Below are 11693 nucleotides of genomic sequence, written 5' to 3' on the forward strand. Positions count from 1 at the left end.
AAAAGTCCCTGAGTGTAGAAACCACAATGCACTGCTGGTTGGTCCTTTATCCATCATCTGACCTTTGACACTGATATGAGAGAGAGAAGGGAGTATCTGTGAAATCTCTGTTGTACAGAATTAGTATAAACATAATATATAGTGGCATACACAGTAATGTGTGAGGATGGTCAAAAATTCCTCAACAATATAATTAAATACCTATTGTAATAACAGTTTATCCCATAGGTGAATGTCCGGCTTGTTGTCTACAGCTGAAGTCTCCGTGTTACTTTATCCATTTGTTAAACTCTAATCTTGCATTGCATCACAGCATTGTCTAATATGACCTGTGAAGTCGCACGTGAAGGGAATTACAACACAAAGGACAACAATCCCTTCTTGTCATATCTCTGCTGAGTGTTTTTTTCTTCACAGGTTGATTCTTTGTGACAGAATCCAGCAGCGAGGTTATGTAACAGCCTCCCAGTGTAGTGTTTGCCAGCCTTTCGATTCATTATTAAGATTCAACCCAGGTCTCTTGAATATCTGTCTGCCAGTCTGCCTTCTGCATTCTTCCCGGCCGTGTCTCTATAGTAACGGGTAGGTGAGTGAATGAGAGCTGGACAAAGTGAGCTGTACAGGGCTGAGAGCGTGGGCAGTGGCGCTGCACAACACATTCACTAAGCTGAAGACATGCACAGCAGTGTTTGTGAAAATGTTATCTCACACTGCAGGTTCCTGAAATACAGGATACGATTTAACAACTTCAGGAAAGCAGTAAGTGATGTTTGGCTTCAGAAACAGCAAATGAGAAAACAGAAAATGAGAATATAACACTTTGATTTTCTATTAAATAATACAGTGATTTAATTTAGGTCACTTGGTAACGCCACACTTATGTTGTCTGGTGTTTGTTTATATGGGTTGTAAATTGACTGGGTTGTGTTTACTGAATTAACAACCAATCAAAGTGCTGAACACTTCGTCATTGACATTGACAGCACAGCCACTGTGATTGATAGTTTCTAGATTGTAACTGTCACTCCACATCACTCCGTCACATTTATCTGACAGCTTTAGTTCTTTGCTACCTTTCCAAAATATAGCTGAATATGGGCTATACAATTTTACTTTGATTAATATATTAAATGAAAATGTTTAAAAAATCTCACAATGTTGAAGAAAGTGAGAGTAAATTCCTGGATTCGCTGGCAAATACCAGTCCTTGGTATTTGTCCAATTAGCTCTTTATGTATGTACTTTTCCTGGAGTGGGATTTTAATAACAGATCTTCTACTTGTAATGGACTTTTTTGTTACATTAATCTATTGGTACTTCTACTCCTGTAAAGAATCTGAAGCTCTGTTGAAAAGAGATTCTCTTCGACCTAACATTTGTCAACGTCATCCGGGTCGTAGAAGGACCAAATGTGGAACAAGTGAGGGAACGCTGTGTGGGGATTATGTCTATTTTGCTGTCCTCTTCCTATATAACCACACTGCTAATCTCTTTAACTAGATTACCTCTGTGTTGAGTTGTAAGTGAGAGGTCGTTCCTCACCACTTAGCAGGATGAAATCAGGCTCCGGTGAAAAATTCGAACACAGACTCTTCATTCACTCCATATTTGTCATTGACCACACACACCTATTAAATGTTCATTCTCATTTTCTCGTCTTTATTTGTCAGTGAATCATTTCACGCTGCATGAATCTGCATGATTATTTATCCATTCAGTTTTATGTAACAGATAAAGTCCGTCCTTGGATTTTGAAGTAAAGCGGTGCTCCGAGCCAAGACCATTATCTAAATTGACAAATTAATATTTCAAGCAAAGCTTTAATGAATTTTCTGTTTTTTTCCCTTTGATATTTGTCACAACTGGGACACTTGCTGAGTTCTACTTGAAATTGCAACTATATAGGAGAGAGACTCTTAATACAGATAAATATCATGTTTCAAACTCTAGAGAGGATTTTTTGAGCACGATTACAGATTTATTTTGTGTGATTTTATCTGACAGAATGAAGATCTCTACCCAGACATGTGGGTGTGTTGGATAAAAGGTTCAAACTGCTCTTTCCTCTCTGAGTCTCTCTCTCCTTCATCCACACCTCTTTCTCTCCACCTGTCATTCTCAAGTCTATTTCAGCAGCGTGTAGGTGTTAGCACTCTAATTTAGCCGAGGCCTCATTACCACTCTCCCCTGGTGGAGGAATGACTCACTGACTGTAACACTTTGCACAAATCCCACTGAATGCCTCACTCCCTGCTTCCTTATAATAAGAACGAACGCACTGTTGGGCCCATGGGAACGTTTCTCTCACAGATGTGTGATTCATAGACACCTGTCGGAATATAATGAAACTTGAGGAAACAATAAAAGATATATTTTTAGAATAAGGTGTTTGGAATACAACACAAAACGAAATCCTAAAGTTTTCCTCTTTAGCAGTGAATTTGAGTTATCTGGGGATTCTTTACCATTTTTGATTTCTGTGACTTCTCCCGAAATCAGTTTTACACATTAGATCAACATATTATAACAATTCCTTCAATTCAATTCAAGAACTTTATTGTCAGTTCCAACCAAACAGCAAAGCTGTTCAGTGTACATGCATGAAATAGCGTTTACTCAGAGCAGTGTTATTTCAATAGTAGCTTAAAAACAGACAATTTAATCAATAAATAGTAAGGTTATAAAATAAGAAACAAACAATATACAATAAGGAGACCTATGAGCAAAACATATGGCCGAGTTAAGTCAAAAACAACTGTAAAAGTGTCTTGAGCATTTAAAGGTGGATTTCATTAAAGTGACAATTCAGATTAAAAAATAAATATCTTCTTTAAGGTGACTGATTATATGTATATGCAGTTGGTGATATGAAACAAGTCTAGGATGTGGATACTATGATAATCTGCTTTGGTAATCTGGGACCCTTGTATCAAAATCATTCAACAGCAAGCGGAAACGCTGAAAAATGTTTGAAAAACTAAAACTGTCATGATCCTGCTGTTGTGACTCTGAACGTTTTAAGCATGAAAGACTATTGTGGTTCTGTTTCATGGGCTCTTTGGTTTATTGACTTTTATCTGTGTTTCCTTGTGTTAACGTTTGTGTTCAGTTATTTCCCCCTGTGTTCTCTGCTTCCTGTTTTATTTTGAAATGATATTCCTTGTGTATCTCTAGCTTAACTTCCTGTCTCTGTCCTGTTTCCGGCCCCTGTGATTGTCTGCACCGGTCTGCACATCCTCGTGTGTGTCACCTGTGTTCAATAAGCCCCGCCTCCCTTGTGTAAGTGTCACTTCCTCTTTCACTTGTTATCGTCTTTAAGCTGTCATGTTCCCAGTCTTTCTGATGGTTTTTCTGTTTAGTCTTTTCTGGTTTCCAATATGTTTCTGTAAACCTACTTTTTTGGACTTTCTTTGCTTTCGTATCTTGTTCTTTTGCAGTTTTATTTTTTGCCTTATTTTTGTGTCCCGCTTATCCACTATTCCTGACAAAAACACATTTTAAACAACTCAATGCATATTGTGTTACTTGAACGCATCACAAACATAATTTGATTAAAAATTAGTGCATTGTCTCATTTACCATTGATTTACTTAACATTAATCTTGTCAGGACCTGAAGTCATTGACCTTGTCATGCAACTCCAGGGGGGGGGCTCTTATTGACTTTGGTTTTGCCCCGCCCCTTTCTGTGACATCAGCCCCATGAAGTCATGTTGACTAGATTTTGTACAGGAGATAAACAACATTTACCTGAATTCCCCCTTCACTGATTTTTTCTCATGTTGTCTGACAGAATCTCTTGTTTTCTCTCCTCATGCTCATGTTCAAGTTTTCTGAGGTTTGAGGAAATTCATGATTTTATTTCTCATCATGTTAAATTTGTCTTAAATTCATTACAGTTGACTGCTTCGCTCATAGCTTGTTAATGCAACAATAGTCTAAGATATCAGAGCTTCCCACCTTCACCTGAATGCATCCTTTTGAAATCAATTTGTATAATGATGATATTAATTTGACAGATACTACTACTTTAAACAGTATTAATTAGTTTTATTTGATTTTTGCATCCGGTTGACACCAAGTGAATCACCTGCAGCTGACTGGTAAAAAAACTAATTGAAAATGTTCTATGGAAAAGTCTAAATGTGAATATATTCAAACAAGTAGAATAAATTAGAACGCTCAGAACTGTCATGTTGAAGACTTTTATAATGATAACAGAATGCCTTTATATGACTAAGAAACAAGAGTACAAAGACGGTCTCTGCTTTTCCTCCTGCTTCTTTCTCCTGCTCATGTTTTGTCCTCGTTCCTCCTCTATGTTCTGCATTCACACTGTTAATCCTGTGGCTCACAGGGAAAACACCCACCTAGTCTGTTACGCAAGAAGAAGAAGAGCGGATGAGTGATGCTGAGCAGCCACAACAGACCCAGCAGATTAGTGGCAGAGAGAAACAGTGGCACTTACAATGTTTCGGAAGTGACTCAATCGATCCCTGCAGGGTTTCCGGGAAGGTGCAGTGTGTGCAAGGTGTGATCAACACATCAGGAGACTCAGAACAGGATCTGTTTGTGGTGTGTGTGTGTGTGTGTGTGTGTGTGTGTGTGTGTGTGTGTGTGTGTGTGTGTGTGTGTGTGTGTGTGTGTGTGTGTGTGTGTGTGTGTGTGTGTGTGTGTGTGTGTGTGTGACAGAGAGAGAGAGATTCAGTTGTCAATAGCAACCCCATTTCTTTCATTTTAATATGCAGGACACACACACAAAAACAGTACTGCTGTGTGTTACACTCGCTCTCTCTCACACACATGCACACACACACACACAAACAAACACAGTTTAAATCTCTCTCGTACTGTCACAGAAAGAGGTTTTGGGTTAATCTGCTCTCTGCAGACGCCTCTGTGTTCTATAATAGACCAACATTGTTGTCACCGAGTTATGTAAACGGTGCACTGTTGTTGGGAGAGGTGTGGCGCCCCCGTGTGGACAACAATACTCAGTGTCACACTGTGGCACAGCTACAAGAGCTGCAGCAGACTACTACAGCAAAGGTACAAAAACACACGTATGATAAAGAGTATTGACTAAATTAATAAAGCAAATCTGATGTTTTTAGATTTACCTTTTCAGATGAAATACTCCAGTCCTGAACAAACAGATGATTTCACTATTAACCTTCTAAAATCATCCAGTTCTAACTGGAGCGAATTCAAATCTCAAATGGTTTTGCTATATGCCCCAGGACTGAGCTTGAGACTGAGCATCATCTGTCGTATCTGTTGTTGTTCCAGTTATATCAGGTTATTACATGTAAATATAATGAATTAATGATGCTGCTGCAACATAACAACAGAGCCTGTGGTGACTCACTGGACAAACAAGAATAAGGATCTGGATATCAGGGAAAATCCCATATTAAAATGAATTGATAGATTACATCTGAATATAAACTATGTATAGACACTATATATACAATGTTTGCACTGCTATATCATACAATCAAATTAAAGTTAAACATCTGGTGGGGATTGTTGTGCCACGTTGAAACCGTCTACAGTGGTGTCTGGCACTGTGGTGTATTAAGTGTTCACTGAGGCACGATTCAGAAACAAAAAGAGGCTTGATCATAACAATCTATCTTTAATCACATCATTTGTTTTTCATTGGTACAATTGCTCTATAGCTACAGGAGGAGCTCATGACAATGGATGCACTGTAATTCACTTCAAAATCACTAGAAAGCAGCGACTGCCTGAGCCTGTCCGCACCCGACAGTATGTACAGAGGATTCACAGTTTCTCTCACTAGTCACTCTGGTCACACAAATTACGACTCTACACCTGTGAAGGCCTTTTATTTTTATTGCAAGGGAGTGAAGTTGGATTTGTGATCTAATTTCTGTATTAAAGAAACAATGTTTTGTGAAGTCGACTGGTTAAGATGATTTAGTGGTTGGTAGTGGTGGTGAGATTTAGTAAAAGTGAAAATTATTAAGTCCAGCAAGCGTTTGGTTATTTCATGAAACCACACGATGGCGCCAGTGGTCCACAAATAGCTGATAATTTTGCTCCGACATTCATCTGTAGAGAAAAACAGACCCGGACCTCTAAGAAGGGAAGAGACGAAGTAAATGAACCGAAAAGGAGGAGAATAACTAATAGAAATTTAACTACCTTCTTAAATAATGCTCTGTCATTTGTTAATTTGGAAAAACTGCTCTTCCACACGAAGACATTTATTTATCCACGATTAAATTTCACAGATTGTGGAGGAAACTGGTAAATCGAACACGTGGGCTGTTTATGTATAAAACAAATCCAATTAATTCATGTAGTTATTAAATTAAGGCGCGTAAGTTAGGTGCCTCCTGGATGGATTTACTGGTTAGTCGGGGAGAATTTGTGTTGGCCCAGTTTGGCCAATATAGATTCAAATTGGGTGAGAATATTTGACAGTCTAATTTTCATTCCATTGGCCCAAATCACACCAGCCCACGCGTGTACCTTTTTAAAAACCCAAATGTATTTGGCCCACATCATATTTCCAACTGCACCCCCCCTCTCTCGTTGGCTGCTGCGCGTCACACGTGCGGTCGGAATCCTTCCAGTGAGTCCAGAAGTTGCAGTAAACGTCAGTAGTGGTTGTTGATGTTACTCAGGTTGTTGATGTTGCTCAGGCTGTTGATGTTGTTGACGCAGCTGATGTGGGCCGGGGCCACGGAGCCGAAGGGCCCCGGGGCCTGCAGGTTGTGGCTGTGGTACAGGGCCGTGGGGGGGGATCCGGGCCAGTAGGAGAACCCCGAGGGTCCCACGCCGGGAGCCATGAGGTTCAGCTTGGAGATCCCGGGGAAGGGGATCGGGGAGAAGTTGCCCTGGAACTTGTAGATGGCCTGCTCCGTGCTGGAGGGCTGGCACACCTGCGCCAGGCCGTGGAAGTCGAACTTGTACGCGTACCGCTTGCCGTGCACCTTGGTCATGATGTTCTTGTCGTAGTAGTAGCGCAGCGCACGGCTCAGCTTGTCGTAGTTCATGTTGGGTTTGCTCTTGCGCTCCCCCCAGCGCCGGGCCACCTCGTCCGGGTCGAGCAGCTTGAACTCTCCGTTGGTTCCTTCCCAGGCGATGCACGACATGTTGCTGCTGTCGGAGAGCAGCTCCAGCAGGAACTGCCACAGCTGGATCTGCCCGCTGCCTGCACGGGAAATACCATATACACGCATCATATAACAATATTAAAAATATATCCTGAAACCATGAGATAATCATTGATTTAGCACAGGTACTATCCGTGCAAAGCAGTGAGGGATTAATATCACTTTATTATCATTAGTCAATTATTAACCTGGTGATATACAGAGAGTTTTTTTCTCTAAACAAATAGCTTTATCGAATATGTGCTGCAGACATTTTCAGATTTTTGATAAATCATTTGTGACATTTAATATTTCAATGCTTCTAAAACTAATGAATGTTCTTTATGTTCTCGGATAAATATCAACATCATGGTACTATTCAAAATGAGGCATTCACAATAGCAATTTGAAATATAACGTAAGGACTTTTTCTGGTATTAGTCAACAGCCGTTTACATTTCAAATATTTGTCTAAATGTGTATTATTTTTGATTTAAAATCATTAAGAGCCGCTTTATTTAGGTTTCCCGAGGTTAATGCCGATTTAATATATTCATCTCTGTTTGCACCCATCACGTCTGCTGCGTAATAAATCTGTGACACTGAGGTCATTTTACATGTATTTAGTCTTAATGCACAAAATCTGTTTTTATTTAATATTTACATTTCCTTTGATTTGATCTATGTCTATTTGACCGATGTGCGAGAAGCAAATACTACGGCGGCTACAAACTCGGACCATGAATTAAGAAAGTGTGTGATTTTTGATAAAATTAACCTTTACATTTAAAAGACGATTCTGATATTTTCTGTATTATTAACAGGGTGAACGATATTGATTCCTCGGATCTTTAGGTCCTAAGTGAGTTTTGTTAAAATGAAAAAATATGACTGCTGTTAGATTATTATTTTGTTAGCTATTATTATTATTATTATTATTATTATTATTATTATTATTATTATTATTATTATACATTTTCAGATACAATGCCGGAGATCTGGATGGTTCTAAATTAAATTCAATAATGACACATTACAGTGATCCCCTCTGTGATCCATTCTCTTACCTTTTTGTACTCCTGTGTTTATAGGACCCCATGATGTCCCTTTGCTCTCTTTCAACAGAGTTTCTGTTGGATCTGAAATCAAACCACACAAATCGTCATCATCACCATCAGCACCCTCCTCATCATCAGGTGCCTAATCCTTCCTGTTTATAATATATCACATAGAAGAGAAGACGCTTTCAGGAACAGGCCTGATGTCCAAATATCAGGAGCTGCTTTTAAAACGCAGATGGCAATTGCTTTGCTGGGGAAAGAAAAATAAATCCACTTGTGTCCATATTTATTTCTAAGACTGTCATTTATTCTAATGAGCAAAAGAATTCAAACAAACTTAAAATAAAAATACTCTTAAAATCTGTTTTCAAAGATACAATATTGATGATAATAATAACAAAAGCTTCCAGTCGCTGTTATAGAATATGCGTGGCTGTATAATTAACCAGCCCTGTGAAACATGATCCCCCCCAAAAAAATAAAAAATAAAAAATTCAAAATTAAACATCACAAAATCCCGCTTAAAGTTCAGATAAGAAAACGTCCTAATGGTGTCCGGGTAGCGGTGTGGGACTGACGCGTGAAGCGTGTCGTCTCCGCGGTGTCCTCTGCGGAGGAGCCAGGAAACGCGTCCAGGAAAAAGGATTTCCGATTTCCGACAAAAGAGCAGACGAGCTTTCAGATTGAACCCGAACAATGCGGCGAGGAGACGGACCCGCAGGACCCGCAGGACCCGCAGGACCCGCAGGACCCGCAGGACCCGCAGGAAAGAGTCTGAAAACACCCCCCGGCAACATGTTTCTATGAGTCTTTAAGTCTTTAAGGGACTAAATGACCAACCTGAGAGATACATGCTGAACATGAGGTTTCCTCCGCAGTCCTGTCTCATTGTGTTCACTTGTTCAGAAAGGGTTGGATTTCATTTCGTCGGCGGCGGAGGAAACGATTTTTATTAAACTTTATCTCATAAATGTGATCTGGAATAAACGCGGGTGGACAGATTGAAGTTTCCAGGCAACTGTCACTGGCCCCCATCTCTGAGACAATATTCAGACAGCAATTTCCCCTGGTGCATTGCTTTAATTAAAAGAGCAATTTACCTCTGTCAGCCCGCCTGGTGCCCACAATAAAAAGAGGGCCGATAGAAATTCGGCCCCTTATCAATCCGCCATCACAGTTTAATAAAGTTTCCGCGTTAAGATCTGAGTCTCTATGGTGAATTGAAGTGTTTGACATGGAAACCAGTTCAGATCCTCCTCACTTTTCCGCCTCTTTACCTCCTGGCAAACAACAAAGACCTATTTCATGTTGGAAAAAGAACATTTACCTGGAGATACACGCTCCAGTGCACATGAGAAAACAAGAACATTTCATCCACCCCCCCTTCCACCCATGCACCTTCTGCTTGTGGGTTTAAGGTTATATAGCCTGTATCTGAAGGCTAATGAGGTTGTAACTTTAAAACCATGGTCCCTGATGCTCACTGATCTTATCATGTCCACTCAGATTTTTCTTCTTCTGCTGTTTTCTTTTTTTAGAAGCAATAGGCTGTGCAAACACTATGGGGCTGTGGTCCTGTAAGTCTGGTTTGGACTGTAGATCACACAGTGGTTATAGAATCTAGTATATTCTGATATTTTAGAGGTGACAGATGAAATCTTGATTCACAATTCACACAGATATGCAGAACATTTTCAAACGCTTTATTGACACAGGTGTAAAAACTGTGGACAGTACACATACATTACATTGATTACAATTCAATCAAATGTCTTTTATTAATAAATATCCCACATATGAGTATATTGATATTCAACCCATGCAGATATCAAGCAGTTTATGATCAATCAGGGCTAGACTGAGACATTCTAAGGACTTTTATTTTGAAAACTGCTCTTATAAGTCAAGCATTGCTCTAATTGATCAAAGGTCCAAACAAAATATATGTTTAATATATAAGCAATATATGTAAAAAAAAAATGACTGGATGATAGCGGCTTGTTCATCCGTGACACATCTGTCACTGTCACAACACTAAACATGATCTAATCAATACACAAAGGCTGATTAAATCCTTTTAAAATGGTCCAAAAATTATCTAAACACATTGACACTCATACATGTGTATTCCTGCATTGGTTTGGTGTCTTGTCCTCGTCCTGTACAGAGACATGAGAGAGTCATCGTCTACAGGGACAAAAACCAGGTTTGTGCCGTTATGTGCCACGTAAACACATGAATTCACTTTCAGATACTTCCGTTAAAAAAGAATTAACTAAATAATTTACAAAATATGACATTACCCAACAGACATGCATCAAGTCTTAGCTTTATGCTTAAATGAAAAACATGTATTGAAGCTTTCTGTTTTGACTCAACTGGAAGTGAATGGTCCTCTAATCATTTATCATTTGAATGTCACCTGACTGAGCTCAGATATTCGCAAATACACAGACACACACACAGTAAAAAAAAACACACTAGACCATAGGTGAGTCAGAATAAGATTGTATCAGGCTACGTATGAGTATTGGATTGGGTGGTAAATGCAGATTAAACAATATATTTTCCATGTTCCTTCTTCCTGAACTAAAACAAACAAATGGATTTTCGATTCGTCACGTGGCGGCGGCTCCTCTGGGGTTTGTAGGTGTGTCTGTGGCGTCCCAGACTTGCTTTAGCTGCCTGTGTCCGTGTACAAGTCGCAGGCAACTTAAAACAAGCCTCGAAAACAAGACTGTATATCCCAGCACGGAGCGGTAGATAAATACAAATTTATATTTATCTGTAGTGATCAGCAGGAGGCCAGATATCGACAGGAAGAAAAACGAAAAAGCACAACAACACATGTCTGGGCGATAGGTTGACCTTATTCGCATTAAGTCAGCATTAAAGGTAACTTTTACCACTTAAAAGCATATTCGTATCCACTTAAAACATGATTTAGAAGTGTCTGATCCAGGTGCCTTTCCTAGTATGAAAGTAGTTAGTAAATTAAAGCAGTAATAGATCAATAATCAATAGAGTAATAACCTACTAAAAAGAGCTGTCATCAAGATTTGGTTCCAAAATTCCTCTGTAGTCTCAAACCTACCTTGTCCCTGTGCAGCCAAGGAGCCCCAGCCTGCAACTGCACCAGTCAAGTGTCACTCCTCAACCAGACCCGAGTGCAGCCTCTTTAATCAGGCTCCACAGGAATGTATATTTGAGAAAGGTGTGTGTGTGTGTGTGTGCATGGTTACACATTTATTAAAGGATCCTGGTCTTTTGGGTGTGGGACTGTGGGACGGTGCAGGCTCGTGGGTGTGTAACACGGAATCCCACGTCCTGGACAGACAGGAGGGGTGTGTGCGCAGGTAAACACACTCCAGGATCCTGGCGCGCGACTGCAAGATACACATCATGGTTCCACATTAGAATAAACAAACAAATGCTAAGCAACTATAACTCATATGAGGAGCTTTTGTCATGTGCCAGGTTGCGGTGCTGAATCAAATCATCAAAAT

The 11693-nt window shown here is 39.8% G+C and overlaps 1 protein-coding gene across 1 annotated transcript; it reads right to left on the reverse strand.

Moving 5' to 3' along the window:
• Positions 1–6628: 6628 nt before the first annotated feature.
• Positions 6629–9076, reverse strand: fev (FEV transcription factor, ETS family member). The gene is made up of 3 exons (XM_061089260.1): positions 9028–9076; positions 8194–8265; positions 6629–7185 (listed from the first exon to the last, which is right to left on the reverse strand). Exons 1-3 carry the CDS (start codon positions 9074–9076, stop codon positions 6629–6631), a joined length of 678 nt encoding a protein of 225 aa, XP_060945243.1.
• Positions 9077–11693: the final 2617 nt, after the last annotated feature.

This window comes from Limanda limanda, chromosome 16 (assembly GCF_963576545.1).
Source record: "Limanda limanda chromosome 16, fLimLim1.1, whole genome shotgun sequence".
NCBI lineage: Eukaryota > Metazoa > Chordata > Actinopteri > Pleuronectiformes > Pleuronectidae > Limanda > Limanda limanda.

What these genes read in the sequence shown, in the direction of transcription:
- fev (XM_061089260.1), bottom strand. Translation starts at nt 9,076, where the DNA reads ATGAGACAGGACTGCGGAGGAAACCTCATGTTCAGCATGTATCTCTCA. An exon ending in GTTCAGCATGTATCTCTCAG is followed by an intron (nt 8,266 to 9,027) that starts GTTGGTCATTTA and finishes GTTTGATTTCAG; the next exon opens with ATCCAACAGAAACTCTGTTG. An exon ending in AAACACAGGAGTACAAAAAG is followed by an intron (nt 7,186 to 8,193) that starts GTAAGAGAATGG and finishes TTTCCCGTGCAG; the next exon opens with GCAGCGGGCAGATCCAGCTG.